Genomic DNA, 18,210 nt, shown 5'->3' on the forward strand with positions numbered 1-18,210 from the left:
AAATTGCAAACACTTTTAAAAGTGTATGAGTATAGTATAGTATAGTGAAAGTGTAGTTAATCTACTCGTTATAAAAGTAGACGTATGTCGTAAATAATTTCTAATCGTGAGTACTTTCTCATTAAGCTTTTTTTCTTATGAGGACGTTCTCATCGTTAGTTGGCGAAACTTATACTTTTTTCCGCGAAAAATAACTAATTGAAGAAATATGAAACGGATTATTTATTTGGGGTAAAATTTAATTATTACATCCACTTACTTTTTGAATATTTTTGAAATCATGCAATCTAGAAACACCATAATTAAAAATTATGTATTTCAATGAAAAAATATTCGAATTAAGCAAATCAATAAACTATGTTGAATCTAAATGTTTAATAAATATTATTCTTAAATTAGCGAGTTTTGCGTCGTGAATTCCATGCTTTATTCTTTTCATTCTTATTTTTAAATAAAAAATATATGTCGTTGAAGTTTTGCAATAACGTTGGATAATATATCAGCGCACTCAGTCTGACTGGTTGAAAATAGTATTTTGTCACTATAATACAATTTCATTAATTTTTAATTGATAATGTAATCGAGAACAGGGCTTTATGTCCTGTATAATAACGATTGAAAATTCTAAACAACGTTTTTTATTACATTATACACTAATTAAATTGCATTATTTAGACAAAGTACAAATCTGAATAGGACAAGCAGACGTATGCTGGTATATTTTCTCTTATTTCCCAAAATGTCAGCGAGATCACCTTGTTTAGTTCAAAAATAAAAAGTCTGATGAGAGACAAAAATTTGAAAAAAACGTCATAGAATAGCAGGAAATAAGATTTTGCAAACATTGATTCAAATATTTCCAGCGATGTAGATTTCACTATTATAATACGTGAAGGTACTAATTTAAATATTTCTAACTATTAAATAGATATAAAGATATGATGACGTTCCGGCCAATGACGATGATATTTTGAAATTCTTGATTCCTAATGCGATTTCAATTAAACGACTTAGAACGTTCTCTTTTAAGAAGAATTATTTAATGCGAATTCTTCGCTCACACGATTGGCTGTGCGCCTCGGTTTCAAGAACAAACTATGAGTTGAGCACATTATGTGGCCTGTGGAGAAGAAAGAGCACTTGAGCTCGTAATTACACCTTTGAGTGTTTTCTGCTTAACACAGAAAAAACAGAAAATAAACTTTACATTGATTTCCGATGAAAGGTTCGCTGCAACAAAAATTACCTTCATAGGATAAACTTTAGACCAAATATCGGTTAAACTTTCTTTTGTTTTTCCATGACAACACATGTGTTTTGAAAAACTCGAAGTTGGCTCAATAATTTTATATCCCTCTAAAAAATTCCCTGCAATAAATTTTATCATTACTTTATTCTGTGAAGATACTCCAAATAATGTTGCAAAAACCATTTATAATTTATGCATATAGACCTTCAAGCCTGGATTTTCCTAATTCTCTTGATTGAATTGCCCAGTCTTTACACAATAAAATACAATAAATTACAATAAAATATTTTTTATATTTCAGTTTCATATGTGTGTGTGTCCACATACAAAGAACCCTTATTGTTAGTATGAATTTATGTATAGAGTAGATATATGGATAAATTTCTGGCATTATAAGCACAAGACGAACTTTTTAGGTTAAAAAATGAGTCGCTGGGCAATTTTTGAAGTAAGACCTTCGAAAAACCGCGTTTCGAGAAAAAAGCATCTAAATTTGGCTAGTGCCATGAGCGCACGTAGGGGAAGGGGGGGGGGGCAGCGCCAACCAGTGATGCAAGGGTGATTTTCCTTATAGCATGGCTATTATTTAACAATTTTAGTTCTACTTTGCATAAAATAGATATATTTTATCCGTGAGATAGTGTTATTTACTAAAATCTTGAAAATTGACTTTTCAAAAGATAAATTATACAGAAAACAGTTTTTAACACGAAAGAATGGAAGTTTCGCTGACAGAAATATAAAGTTTTCAACATTATTGACAATACTTACAGTATAAAAATTTGATATTTTGACAGATAAAACAAATCTAATTATAATAATTAGACGTAATTCAAATCCAAAATATAATTAATCTCATAAATAGGCCAGACTTGGCCAGGGGGAAGGCCCGATGAAAATAATATTTCCAAGTGCTTAGGTGAAACACGTGTCACAAGCTTCGTCGATAAATGATCGGCAATATAGAAGAGCAGCTTATCTTGTGGGCTACATGGAAGAAACTATTAAATACATGGACACAGGAAACAAGGGACTAGGGCATGCCATCCTAACTTGGCGAGCGGGGTTGAATCCACGGGAGGGGAGGGGGGATTCCATGAGTGGGGAGAGCCGCCATATTACGATGTATCATTTGATTATGCGCACGAGCGTTTTTGCCGACAAACTGTGCATAAAAATATATACATGTGGGCGCTGCCATGTTTATCGCGGGACATCAAAAGGTGGCGGACCTCCCCCCTCATTGCATCACCCCCGCAATGGCATGCCTAGTCCCTTGTTTCCTATGTCCATGATTAAATATTATTATTATTATCCATTCGGTCGGTATGTAGTTTCCTCGTATTGTTACAGTAGAAACATTGCGTAAAGTCCGTTTCTAGTAGAATGTCAACGAATAAGAGCTTATATTACAGCTATCTCTATTTTTATTCAAAATAACTTACTCTTTTTGTTGGTTATCTTTAAAGGTAATTTTTCCAGTACATAAACTACCACAGAAGCAAACCATCATATTTTCTTATCTTTATATGTTCTGCTTTCCATAAAAAGCTGCAGACGGCTTTGCCCTCAGGTGAGGGACAAAGACGACGAAATAAATCATGTTAGAAATAATGAAATTACCAAATCATTGTTTTTTTCATGAGGTTAATACTTACAGAAATATGATATAAAAAAATGTAGAACTCGAAATGCGAAAAAACTGGATCAATTCAATATCTTATTAACTTTAAAAAAATCATTGACTGTTAACTGGTTGGTGCTGCCCCCCCCCCCCTTACCATATTATATTTTTCCCTTGAACATGGAATATATTCCCTCTGGGTGACTTTCGGGGTATAATTAATAGTTACAATAGATTCAGTATGTGTTCTGGTATCATATCATCGTCCATTTAATCCCGGAAGTAATCATTTTGATTCTGAATCAGAAGAATTCGAATATCTCATAAAACATGATCCGGCCAAAGGCCCTTCTTATGCGGATATACATTTATAAAACCCATCCTTACTGATTGTTCTCAACTGTCTGTGTGGATTTTTATTAGAAGCGCCCGTTTTTACTCAGACTTTATAGCTTTCAAGCGCAGCTGGTTACCGAATGTCAAGTTTGGATGTAGACATTCGAAATCCTCGAAAGTCCACTCCACAGGCATCCTGAGCATCAAACCTCCCACTCTACAGTAATAAAACACAGGGGAAAACGCAACAAATTCAAACTGACGAACAGTCACCCATCCGAATTCTATAATAAAAGTTCGCAATTTCTAGTTCTTTTTTTGTGCTAATTTTCCAAACAATTAAAAAATATAGAATGTTGGAAAAGAATGCTAATAGAATTTATCTTATTTTGCTCAAATTTTGACATTTTTGAAAAAATTGTACAAGTACACAGAAAAAACTGAAGTTAAATTTTGTTGCATTTAAAATTTCCAGCTGATAAAGTTTACATGCTATTTAGCGAAAGTTTATCCTGCGATGGAATAAAAGCTGTCGTCTGCTACGGCATCCCTAACAGCAATGGGAAAACGGCAAAGTATGAGTAAATTCGAGCTATAAATCGGAAACCACATTTAAAACAAGTAAGAAAAAAGAAAAGTCAGAATTTGTTGCAGCTAAAACTTGCAAACCGTTAAAAATTAAACACATTTCATTGAAAATTTCACAGAGGGTAGGAGAATAATTCTGATCTCGTCTACAGCGTCACAATTATATATCTCGTCCGAAATCAATTAGATTATTGTTGAGACATGAGAATTTATTTAATACCATTTAGAAAAAAGCGCAAAAAGCAACTGACAGATGGGAATTCCCAGTTCTCTCCAATTTAATGAAGTTAAACGACGACAGATAGGGCTGGAATCGTAATTATTGCTACATCGCGAATAAAAATGGAGCAATGACAAGGCGAAAGATTATCCAGGCACGGTTAAAAATGAGAAATTATCTTCGATTCATGTAAATTTTATCGGGCAAGGTTAATTTTTGTTGCGGTAAATCTTTCGCCCAAAATTGATGTAAACTTTATCTTTCGTTTTTTCTGTGTAACTACAAATTTGTAGAAAAATTCTAATTTTCAAATTCTTGTGTTTTATTGTAATTTATTGCATTTTATTATGAAAATACATTTTTTATAGCGCATCTAGTGAAACTTCGAGATTCGATACATGTAGAGCGGGTTGAAATACAGTGTTTGCATCCCTAGGGTTGAAACATGTTGTCTTCGAGTTTCGGTACGTCTAGAGCGGGCTGAAACACTGTGTTTACATCACTAGGGTTAAAACATTTTCTTTCAGCTCTAGAGTAGACACGTAGGTAGGTACGGTCTACAGGTACCTCAACTCGAACTTTCAATAGATTTGCTATGAAAAATAATATACATTACTAGGAATGTAACATACTATTAAATAGGGGTCCATTTACTCGGATACAGTGGGTAGTGGGTACATCTGAAACTGATGACAGTAGAACAAATTTTGTGTGGTCAGACACAACGAAAGAAAGGGGATTCTTCTGACTCGAGAAAATTACGCATAAAAATATTCGTAAATTAATAAAAATTATAGTACTTAAGTTAAACTAATGAAATTGAAATACTTCGAAATCATTCTGAATATGCACTGCAATTAGAAGATATCCAAAATAGTAATTGCTAAACGGAGACAATTGATTGGTTAAAGAGTACTCAAAATTTGCTTCAAGTTTAAAACTATTTTGCGTGTTTATAAAATAACACATTTTAAAATCTTCTATTAAACTTTAAAAGAATATCCAAAATTGAGTAAAAAATTGTAAAGGGAAAACGATGCGTGAAAGGGAGTGACTATTTTTTTTCCAAAGCAAGTATTTTTTAAAGTCGTGTCTAGGTCAGGGCCCCTAAGCTGCAATATCTTTAAGTCTTACAAGGTTTCAGGCAGATAGTCTAAAGCAGGCATTCCAATGTTCAATGCATTTTTGTGGGACAAAGTTTCTGTGCGACTTGGGTACGAGTACCAGTAATTGTCCGGTGAGGGCATTACAGTTGTCCGCAACACAAGCAAATGTGTTGTCAATCATGTGACACACACAAATGTACTATAAAACAAATGACGCTGTTCCTATGCGAAGAGAAATAAGATAATACATGTATTAAAATAAATAGACTGCCAAGAATAGTCAAGATATTTTTTAATTATGATTTTTTGCAGGTGTAATTGTATTCCCTACAAATGATTTTCGTTTCAGAGGGTTAGGAAGTTTCGACGTATCATGGTTTGTCAGAACCACAATTTCTCGAAAATCTTTTCCCAATGCACTCTTTTTTGCATATAATTTAATTACTATAAAATTTTTACCAGATAGCTTCAGATAGTATTTTGTCTTATAAAAATCATTATTTTTAGGTTATTATAAATAAGAACCTAAAACACGTTTGTGTTAACTCCAATTGACGCCCTCGGCGGACATTTACTGGTACTTTGTATCCAAAAATTTGTCCCACGAAAATGCATTGAAGCTTGAGGGGCGTGGGGTGGGATTCCGATGCCATTTAACATAGTTAATAGTAATATAGTTAATCGGATCAGTAATCAAGAACTCCTGACTTCTCGATTATCGACAGTCACCTCTCTCTTTCTGACACATAAGATAGAAAGAGGTAGTTACAGTCGATCGTTTTCAAAAAAATCGAACATCTCCGTCTAATTTCATTTGATAGGAAGAGAGACACGATGAACTAGATTAGAGGGCATCGGAATCCCATCCCTGATGAAGGCCCTGTCGCTGAAGCACTATATTCGCTACACACACACACGCCCACAAACCTTGTGTCATCGATATCCCTAGCTAGACCGCACACAACCTCATTATTTTTTTTAACTGTTACAAAAGTGATGGATGATAAACCACTAACAATAATTAATACATTTTTTTTATATCGTGGAGAGCAGAGAGTGCATTTTGTGAATTTGTAATAAATTGTATTTCATCACTTTGAATAAAAAAAGAACATTATTTTAAACTGTTTGTAATGTCCATAAAATTTGGTTGAATATAGTATTTAATTTGTACAGAACTCATATTGCCGAAATTCGTTTAAGCATAAACCAAATATTTTTGGTATGTCTATCCTGTGAAAATCCTTAGGGAATTTCAAGAAATAATCTAGGCAGAATTGCATAAATTGCATGAATTACAGATAAACTGCCATACATTTTTGGAAATTTTTCAAACTAATGGGAACTTACTAGAGCATATTATGGATTATTAAAAAATAAAGTGCATTTTGATCGGGAATAAGGCTAAGACAAAAATTTTAGCCGAATGATCAAACATTAAAAAAATGTCCCTTTTTTTTAGAAAATTTTGTTTCTTGAAAAATAAAAACTATTTTTATGATTTTTTCCGATGTGTGAATAATTTCAACGACAATTTAAATGATACAAAATGACTCTACATTATTTAAACAATATCGGAGAATTTTTCAAGTTGATTGGATAAGTAATTGAAAAATAGGTATCTGCTCCTAGGGTTAATCTGGTTTTCCCGATCTACTTACAACTTATATTAAGCGAAGTAATCAAAGCGAAGGCTAAATATTATTTAGGGGAAGTGAGGCTGAAACGGCCAGTTCAGAATTGAAAAGAAGATTACTTTTGAATATTAAATAATAGGTAACAAGGAATTATGTTACAGGTAATACTTTTATATATTCTAAACATTGAAAACGTTAAAAGTTATATCTTAATCATTTAAATAAGTATACAATGTCGAACAAAAATGGCCGGATTTTTTGCCATCTTGACTACACGTGTAGTTAAAATGGCCACCTAAATTAAACAATTATAAACTTTCTTATGTATGAGGATAAATTTTTTTGTTTCAGAAATATAATGTAATAACAACATTTTTTAAAATAAAATTTTCACCTCATTCTTAGTAAGCAATATTAATTTCAATGTCAATAAACGTCACAGATATAGACATTTATCAAGGGTTTCATGTAAGCAAATATAATGATTTTGTCCTTCCACTCTTTCTTTTGTATTTCGTCATTTTTTTAAATGCATTACGATTTTGCATTACGACTTGAGCATGTCTCAGCTTTGAGACAGAGGCAGACTTTATTTTATGTCTTGGAGACAAGTTTCTATGCCTTGGAGACATAAATTTATCTCTTGAGTCAAATTTTTATGACTCCAACACGAGCGGTTTATAACTTCGAGTGTATACCTGTCCTAACAAAAAGTGTCATTCTGACTGTCATAAAAGCTAATTTTTGTTAATGATTAAACAATCTCGTATATTTTTATACAATATATCCTATATTCAATCAACTAATTTTCTGATTTTCATTTGTATTATACTCGTTTGACGATGATACCGAAAATGTTGTTTGTTCTTACGTATTTCTAACGGCTCAGGAGATCCTTCTAGAAAGTTACCATTTTTATTTTTTTAACGAAAATTTTTAAGGATTATACTCGTTCAGACCTATAGATTCTTATTTTTTAATTAAAAATAAATAATTCAATAATTACAAATTTTTCATTCATCAATTTTAATCTCATTTATGAGCAAAAAGGGTTCGACCATCTTGCACTTTTACCATTAAAGGATCTGTTTTGAAACTTAATTCTCAAATGATGGCACTTTAACCGTAAAAGTAGTCCTTTATTGCTTAGAGTGAATTTCTGAGAGTGTAACCTTACTAATGTATCATAAAAGATTTGCCATATTATCGCAATGGCTGTTTTAGACTCACATCCGCTATTATAAGATCTCCAAATGTAAGAAATTTAAATTTGATTGAAATAAAATTTAAAATCCTGTTTAACATTTAAAAATCAAATTAATGTATAGAATTCCTGAAAATAAAACCAAGAATCCTACGATCAAATCTGGACAACCACCATAAAATATTCCTATTGTAATTTTTCGTTGCTGTTCATACCTGCTCAAGTTTTTCTTATCATGATAAGGGTGCTGTATGATTACCGAAAAGTTGATGAATATTACTTTCGAATGTTTTTTACTGTGATTTGATAATAATAAAAATAAAAAGACGAAAAAAATAAAAAAAGAGAAAAAAGGAGATTTGTTTGGTGGCCTTCTCATTTTTCTTCCCCCTTTTTAAGTTTGTCGAAACAATTTTTTTTCTTTTTTACACATTTCTGTTTAATGATCTATTTTTCAGATTACAAAAGGAATATTTCGTGTTTGTTGTCCGAATTCGGTCGATGGATTCTTGGTTTTATTTTCAGGAATTCTACACATTATGAGATGTCCTTAAAATAGAGTCGGGAATTAACCCCCCCCCCCCTTCAATCACCATTTGAAGTTCACATAGAAATCTATACAGAGGTCCAAATATATTTCCAATTTCAGATTATCACAAGGCAATTAGTGTGTTTCCGCGTGCATTTTTGTGTGAATTTCCATGAAAAGCTCCGGGGAATTTTTCACTCGGGATTGTAGCGGCATACATACAGTGTCATGATTGCATCAGGTTTGCTCTCTCAATGTACCGGACATCCGGCTCTGGTTTTTCATATTTTTTCCATTCTCTTTCTCATTCGCGAGAATCGATTAGTAGCATTTTTTCCACTCTGAACACACTTTCTTTCTTGGTTCTGTTTCCACGAATACATATAAAATTTACTTTCTTACTATAATTAATAAGAGGTCGTATGTAAAAAATATGTATCATTAATGCATAATTTCAAAACGAGAAACAGTTCAATTATAATTCATGTCATATTAAATACTGAGGTATCAAAAGTGCTGCATCTCAATTCGATTTATATGAAAATCTGTATGAGTATAAAAAACAAAAGGCTGTTACATTGTTGGTTCAATCTGTTGCATATTAAATAGAGAGATTTAGATTTAGAGTCGTATTTTACAAGAATAAATCAACTGCTCCATGCAATTTGGAATCAAGTTCATCCCGATTCGAAATTTAGGCCCTACTTTGAAGCCGTAACTCCTATACTTGGTAACCTCTGGAAGCAGTAAAGTAGGTTTTAAATGAGCAGCGATTTTAATGTAATTTAGACCCTACTTTGACGCTAAAAGTGTCAGAAATCGGCCGTTTTTCCAAGTTTAGCGTCAAAGTAGGATCTGTATTTAAGAAAAATTAGACCCTCTTTTAAGGCGCAAACTACTACACGTAGGACTTGTGGCATCAAAGCAGGTTCTCTATAATCTCAGTCAAATATGGATGAATAAAAATAAGATTTGTTATTTATCAGAAAAAATAAAAAAATATCTGTGATACAAATATCAAGGATATTCGCACTTATTTGATAGACATATAATTCATAGTATTTTTTTATTATAGCTCTATAGCGTAGTGCACTGAAAAATCCGCAAGTACTAAGAAACGAACCTGAGATCGAACGCACGCACTGAGTATTTACCAAACGCCAAACGCGCCAACCGATTCAGCTGACGGAACGCGTTAGGATGTCTTCGATAAAAATCATTAGCATTTGTCCAATACGTCTAGGTGCAAAATATTTTTAAAACCGAAAAAATTGTTTCAATAATTGCTTTTTTAAACTTCCTGACTCTTCAAATATTTGAAACCATTTTTGAAGAGTTCAGTATAAATTTGTTCTGTTTTTTGGAAGTATTCTACCCTATACGCTTTAGAAGAACTTAAAGCTACCGAGTGGGCACAACATTTTAGAACGTAATTGGAACGTCCTAAAAACTTTTTTTGGACGTATGAGTCAAAAGACATCATTCGAACATTTTAAGAACTGTCCTAAGCCAGGCCAAACGCTTGTGCCCACTGGGTACATATTTAAATTTGATTCTGTATTATTGATTACTTAAACGAATACAATGCTAAACTGGTCGATTTCAATCTTTTTATCTCTTTATCAAGCAAAGACTTTTAAAAAAGTCGTTTAGCATCATAATTAATCCAATTACACTAAAAAATGCTAATATTTAGTTCAAAATTTAACCTAATATTCATCAGGAAATAAGTTTGTATTAACAATTACAGTACTGGTTATATAACTAATTGTCTCGTCATCCCAAAATTCGAGATGATTAGCCAATTATTTTGCATAAATTTTGCTGTTCTTATTCTCTAAACAAATATGATCAAAAATTAAAACAGTAAACATTTGTTCACGAAAGGAAATTATTTTTCCTACTAAATCAAGTGGTAGAGACATAAATATTACAATTTATCTGAAGAAATGTTTCAGAAACTCTCAACTGTTATTGTTTAATAACAAAAATGACCAAAGCAATGAAAAAGTGTTACTCTTCCTTTTAAAAAAAGTATTTTTCTACAAAATCATGTTCCAATTAAATTAACCGTTATATTCTATTAAAAATGTAATAACAATCAGTAGATTTAATTATAATTATCAAATTTATATTTCAATATATGTTTCAAATTTTTTATTTGATTTATAATGTTTGTTGTCAGCGATAAAAAATATTTTATTCTTATAATTTGTTGTAATTCTTAATCACATACAGGACTGTTTAATACACAGACTTTTAATAATTGTTGATAAAAATGTTTATAATAACTTATTAATGGACAATATTTAGTAATTTTCCATGATGAATTTCATTCTCATGCAAATTTTCAGCATTTTCAGTTAGGAGGAAATATTTTTCTGTGATTGGGAATGGCAAAGAAGTATTTAATAATATATAAATAATTAATGACAAGTAGGTTAAATCTTGAATTAAATATTTTTGTTAATTGAATGTGCATTTAGTCATTAAAATTATCAATGAGTTTAATTAACATAAGTAAAAAATAATTTTTACTTTATTTTCATGAAGTTCAAACATTGTAGGCTCAAAAGATTCAATGTCAGGTCAGTATTGAAGGGGAGGCTTAACATAGAGTAAAAATAAATACTTGAAGTTCTATTCGACCTAATTTCAAATTTCACTTGAATTAAGAAAGTACCTGGATTTAAGTGTGCAAACTATTTTGCATAAAGCACTAACTTACACAGCAAAAAAAGAACTTAATTTAAGTCGAAAATTTGGCTTATTTTAAGGTGTCACAAGAAGAAGCAGAGGCAATCTGAAATTAAGAATTATATCTGAACATTAAATTAAGGGAATTAGATTCCTGAAATTCAGTTCGGCACCGTTTCAAATTCAGGGAGACATGACCTGAAATTCAGGTATGCTCGCCAGGAATTTATCCCGCCTTACCGACGCTCCTCAGTTGTTCTTATATAATAGTTATTCGTTTTAGAAAATATACAATTTGGGTTCAAACCTGTAAGAAAATACAGGAAAAGTAGGGAAAATGGTAAAAATGGTATATTGGGGACAGGTGCAGTCCATGCGGTGCATGCCTTCGGTAACGTCATGCAAGGTAGTACGAACCTGAAATTCAGGAAAGGTATATTCCTTTATTTTAGATGACGAAAGACCTACAGGTTATTTTAGGTTGCCTTCAACTTACTTTCAGAACTGACTATTGAAATTTAGGAGGATACTTTAATTTATTCCAGTAGAAAAATGCTGATTTCTCATTTTTACTGTGTATCTTTAATACGAAATCAGCATTTTTCTACTGGAATAAAGTAAAGTATCCTCCTAAATTTCAATATTCAGTTCTGAAAGTAAGTTGAAGGCAACCTGAAATAACCTGTAAGGCTTTCGTCGCCAAAAATAAAGGAATATACCTTTCCTGAATTTCAGGTTCGTACTACCTTGCATGACGTCACAGAACGCTTGCGCTACTGTACAGCTCTCGGACATTTATTCTAGTCGCATCCTACTCCAATACTTCAGTCGAGTTGGTCAGTGTCGGCTATGATATGTTTCCATAATCCGTGGAGTTTTCGTTTCACGAATTTAAAAAAGTGCTGCAGCAAAATCAGTTCCAGTTATCAGCCAATATTTGGATTATTAAACCCATCAAAATAATTAAATTATTACAAAACTTTTTATGTCGCAACGTGAGCACCCTTTCAATACATTACGGAACGCAATTGTCTGAAGATTTTGGATCGCACCTTCCCCCAATATACCGTTTCTTCCATCTTTCCTACTTTTCCTGTATTTTCTTGCAAGTTTGAACCCAACTTGTATATTTTCAAAGCGAATAACTATTATATAAGAACAGCTGATGAGAGTGTCGGTAGGGCTTAAGAAATTCCTGGTTTTTAGTTAGAATATTGCCCTTAATTTCAGTTAGGATAGTGTATTAACTTAATTTAATTCCCTTAATTTAAGGTTCAGATGTCATTCTTAATTTCAGATTGCCTATGCTTCTTTTTGTGACACCTTAAAATAAGCCGAATTTTCAACTTAAATTAAGTACTTTTTTGCTGTGCAGCTTCAAAGTAGGGTCTTGAGTTATAAAAATGTAGACGCTAAAGATTCAAAGTATCTTCAGAGAGGTGTTACAGTGTCAAACTAGGTTCTTGAATATGAAGACTTTAGCCTTTAACGATTTAAAGTAGGGCCTGTAGATATAAATGGAGTCAAAGTAGGATCTAATGTTTCATTCTCTAGGAGTTCATAATTTAAAGCAGCGGCTATAAGTTTAAATAGCGTCAAAGCAGCTTCTAATAAGGAGCCGCCACTTCAATGTAGGGTCTAAATTTCGATTCGGGGTAACTCCGTATGAAGAAACAAGTTACGGTTGTTCAGTATAAAAAAATCAGGTTAGAGTTGCTCTGTATTTCGAAATAAGTGAGCAATTCCACGTCAAAAAATCTGAAGAATTTCAGCTATTGTTAGTAATTTTTATAAAAATTCTATTATTTGGTCTCTCAGGTGTTCAAAGAAAAATCCTATAATAATTTAAAAAAAATCAAAATCCTTAGGAGGTATTCAAAAATTTTTGAATTTTTGAATTTTTTGTAATATAATTACATACAAAACTGAAGAAAAAAGGCGAGTTATTTTTCATAAATCGCCGGTACTTATGAAAAAAACCTGCAAAATAAAGCTATGAAGAAAAAACTTTTTCAAAGACGCCGTGAGAAAAAAACATTGTTTTAAAACACCGTGAAGAAGAACACATCTCAGTAAAATTCTACGAAAAAAAATATATTTCGGTAAATGCTGAGAAAAAACCTTATTGCTATAAGCGCCGTGAAAAGAAACCTTACTCATGAAAAAACCGTGAAAAAAAACCTTATTTTTGAAAAAGCCGTGAAAAAAGACCGTATTCGTTCAAACTTTTAATTGAACTGCTTTATTCCAAGAAAAAACTATAATAATAATTTTGTCGTGAAAAAAGGATTATCGGTGTACTATGCAAAATACTATAAATAAATATCAAGTTAAAATCGTGTGTTTTACGCTGCCACATACCCAGTGACCACCGGGACGTCCTAAAGACGTCCTTAGAATGTACCTCTGTCATATTATTTGACGTCTTTAAGACATCTTTTGAATCTTTTCATGTCTTTATAGGTATATATATATATATATATATATATACCTATATAGGATAAGTTTAGGGCTCGTGTGCCCACTGGCCAGTGGCCAAAAATCGGGAAAAGGTGGCCAAAATTAGAAAATGTTCATAAAATGGACCAAACTCGATTACTTACGGGTTTTCGAGGCCGCTGATTACGAATCCGATGTAAAAAATTCCGAAAACAAAATAGCGGATCAAATATGGCAGACGAGTAAGCCTAATAAACTTTCGATTCTTTTCAAAACTGGTATAACAGGCTTTTCAAGGTTGCTGATTGCGAATCTGATATCAAAAATTCCAAAAAAAATTGCCGATCCAATATGGCGGACGATTATGCTGAATAAAAGTTCGATTCTTTTCAAAATTGGTATAACCGGGTTTTGAATGTCGCTGATTGCGAATCTGAATTCAGAAAATATAAATATTCAAATTCAAGATGGTGGATTCAAGATGCCAGTTCCAAAATTTAAAAAAAAAGATATATACGAGCTTCAAAATCTATACTCGGTGTTTTTGAGATGCTGCTTACGAATTTCAAGTTACTAAATTAAAATTAAAATTAGTTGATAAAATTTAGTTTACATACATGCGCAAATCTCCGAAATCGTAGATGAGATTTTAAATACTTTGATTTTAATAATGTAAGCATTTATGTCATTTATGCGGATTACGCTAAGTAAAAGTAAATTAAAAAAATTTCATCAACATTTCAACCACAATGCATGTTTCAGTGTTGGTTATGTGAGATCTATTTTGAAGAATGACAAGAATCTAATCGTAGATCAGCGATCGTGATCAACGACCACAAAAACCCCTGAGTATAGATTTTGAAGCTCATATATATATATATATATATATATATATTTTCAACATTTTGAAACCGCCATCTTGAATCTGCTGTCTTGAATTTGAATATTTCCAAATTCTGACTTCAAACTCGTAATCAGCGATCCCAAAAAACCCCGAGTAAAAAGTTTAAAGCATATATATGTCTTGATTCAAAATGTTGAAATCGCCATCTTGAATGCGTCCTCTTGAATTAAAAATTTCAAAATTTTGACTTCAGATTCGTAATTAGCGACCTCAAAACACCCAAATATATATTTTCAAGCTCATATAATTTTTTTTTCAACATTTTGAAATCGCCATCTTGAATCTGCCATCTTGAATCCGCCATCTTGAATTGAAAATTTCGGACTTCTGACTTCAGATTCGTAATCAGCGAGCCCAAAAATCCCCAAGTAGAGTTTTTCAAACTCATTTATCTCTTTTTTCTAAATTTTGAGATCGCCATCTTGCATCCGCCATCTTGAATTGAAGTTTTCGAAATTCCGACTTTATATTCGTAATCAGTGACCCCAAAGACCCCTGAGCGAGAATTTTCAAGTGAATTCACTGAACAGAAAATACGTGCAAATAAGGGTTACTCTAAAAAATACAAGCATTTAATGTTAAATTAAATAACATATTTTATTATTGATAAAATTATAAGTCATTATAATTATAACAATAAGAAAAAGTAGTTATTTACTTGAAAAAACGATTTGAAAAGATTTGCTTCCAGAGTGATTTCATAAGTATTTTTTGACGATGCCTTCATAATAAGTTACTTGTCACGGTATTTTCATGAATAAGGTTTTTTTTCACGGCGTTTTCACAACAACAAACTTTTTTCATGGCGTTTTCACGAGTAAACTTTATCCTTATGGCGTTTCTTAAAAAGGGTTTCTTTTCACAGTGTTTATTAAAATATGTTTTTTATTACGGCCATTCAGTGATGCGGGTTTTTTCCACAGTATTTATACAAGACGTGTTTTTTTCACAGCGTTTACCAATATATATTTTTTTACAGTGCTTACTGAGATATATTTTTGTCCATCACATTTTATAGAGATGAGTTTTTTTTAAATGGCGTTATGATAAGAAGTGTTTTATTCACAGCAATATAATTTACGGGCTCATTCTCCTAAGCACCGGCGATATATTAAAATATTCTATTAAACATTAAATATTGCCAACAATTCTATCAAATTTCATTGCCTGCTGTAGAAGGGTTTGGTTTTGTTTATTTCATCACCAAAATTTAGAATATCAAAATGAATGAAAATGAATTTGATTCCATATACGGAGCAATCAGAACCTGATTTTTGATAAGGAATAAGCGCAACTTGTTTCTTTATACGGATCCAAATTTCATGGAGTAGTCGAAAAAAACTATTTGATTCATAATGAGCACTAAAATTCTTTTTCATATCAAAAATCCATGTTGGATAAGTTACTCTTTTTATTGCTAATATCCATGATACTTACACTAATTAGGCCTCAGGACTACCGTTACTAAAAAATATCTTTCAATGAGCATATATGTACAGTTACAACAGCTCTCACTAAAGAACTACATGAAGCAGTTTTTCATTAATTAACCAAAAATAAAGAGTGCAATTCAATTCAAAATCTTTGTCACATAAAAACAGAAAAACAGTTTTAAATCTTTCTTCCCTAATAATTTTAAATAGTAATAACTACTATTGTTTCATATTATTAATAAATTTTGAAATTATTATCTATTTGTTTTGCTAAGACAACTCTTAATTTTCTTTAAAAAAACTACTTTCGTAGCATAATTTTTCCAGCAGAATAAAATTATTAGAAGTTCTTAAAGACTTCAAAAACAGGTTCGAAAACATGCGGGTATTGACATCTTATACGGTAGGTAATAAGTTACCTCAATAATAGCCTGAAAGGAATTCACCTATGTCATACGTAATTACGGTGGCACGTGCCGAAGCCTTGAATTAAAGTAAAGCGATTATGCAATCTAATTGGCGCCACACTACTTTTTTCTATCACCTCAATTAATTCTGGTAATCTTCTCTGAATCAATGGCAACGAATAAACTCAATATCAACTTTTCTTTATTTTACAGATGGCGAGGTTCTGTTTACAAGCTCATCTGGCGAGAACTTCTCGTGTATCTTTTAGTTTATTACATCATAAACTTCACATACAGATATGCTCTCAACGAAGAACAGCAAACGTAAGTTTTTAAATCATCTTCATGTTTAAAAATATTTAAGATGTTACATTTGTGAAACAGCAATTTTTTATTGCTGCTGTAATGTACAAGGTCTTCAGGGGTAAGAGTGATAACAGGGTTAGTTTAATCAAGATAAATTATTGAATTGAAAACAAATTAATTATTAAATTGTTTTATCTAAGAATAATAATTATATTGCTTAGTAAACTTGAATTTCAATTTAGGCACGATTTTCGTTCTGACCTTTGACTTTAAGTAAGCCGACTTCGAAAGTAAACAGTCAGGGCCATATCGCAAATGTTGCGTAACGCGACGCAGTTATCCAGCTAGGCCGTTAGGGTACTTCGATTTATCGCCTATTCTCTGTTTTGCCATGCATGAGTGACCACGGCACATCTCCCGCCGTTCCTCTCATCCGAAACAACGTCTTGGCGTAATTATTGTAACGTATAAATCGAATTCGCTAAAATTGAAATTTTAGTGCATTTGTAGGAAAAAGGTTACTATCATTAGTTACTCCTTTACTCGATAATTAAAAAAATGAGATGCTTTTAGAAAAATGTATTTCGCAATTGTCATCTGGTATTTTTATTCGAATTATTTCCATATAAAGCACTTTTTTTTCTTTTTTAGGAATTGAGAAAAATATTATGTTTGACGTAAAAATCCGTTTTCTTTATTTACATTTTTATTACTTCAAGGATAAATTACGATAGAATAGTTATAAATAAGACGAAGGGGCTAGAGTGATCTCTGTTTTTTGTTTTTATTCTGAAGTATGAAAGTATGTCGGCAGCTCGAGGTTAGTTGAAGAATTTAATGAACCTCATTTTTAGAATAAAAATTTAAGCAGATAATAATAGTACGAAACTAAAATGTTAATACATACATTGACACCGAGAATTATTTTCTCAATTAACGTAGAAATCATACAATTTAAAATAGGTGTTTTAATATCACTGAACCTACATTCCAATTGCAAATGTTTACTTTCTTATTCATGAGAGTGTAATGTAATTGATCGAATTTTCGATCCCTAGTTTTTAACGGATTTTTACGTACCGACAATCACAGATTCCAAAAATCATAACATTTTTTCAGGGTCTGTGTATATCTGTATCTTTGCCTGTATGTAGGGTTACCTAAATTTTGAAGCTACGCTAACTTTTGAAGGATTTGTCCAATTGAATTAAATTGCGATACACTTTTTTAGGGCCCTAAGGTAAAGGTCAAGTTTTTAGCCAAATATTTTCGAGCAAAATGAAAAAATTGAGAATATTTTTTAAATTTGAAAAATCAATCTTTAGAGAATCTTATAAATTTTTTAAGATTATGGTAGAAATTTTCAAAAAATAAAAAAACATATATATATATATATATATATAATTAAAAATTTGTCATAAGGACAACGGTAGGATTTCGCCGGGAGCGGGTGCTAATCTGAAAAATTGCACCCGCTTCCAGCGAAATCGCGGTAAAATTTCAGCCACAACCACGTCTCACAACCGTGAGA

The 18,210-nt window shown here is 31.7% G+C and overlaps 1 protein-coding gene across 1 annotated transcript in view; it reads left to right on the forward strand.

The window, feature by feature from the left end:
- Nucleotides 1-18,210, forward strand: part of LOC117175948 — a 459,128-nt gene that overhangs the window by 129,529 nt on the left and 311,389 nt on the right. The window contains exon 2 of the mRNA XM_033365817.1: nucleotides 16,587-16,697. Within this exon, the coding sequence (XP_033221708.1) occupies nucleotides 16,587-16,697 (111 nt within the window). The remainder of the gene's footprint in view (nucleotides 1-16,586; nucleotides 16,698-18,210) is intronic.

This window comes from Belonocnema kinseyi, chromosome 7 (genome assembly GCF_010883055.1).
Source record: "Belonocnema kinseyi isolate 2016_QV_RU_SX_M_011 chromosome 7, B_treatae_v1, whole genome shotgun sequence".
In the NCBI taxonomy this organism is placed as follows: Eukaryota; Metazoa; Arthropoda; class Insecta; order Hymenoptera; family Cynipidae; genus Belonocnema; species Belonocnema kinseyi.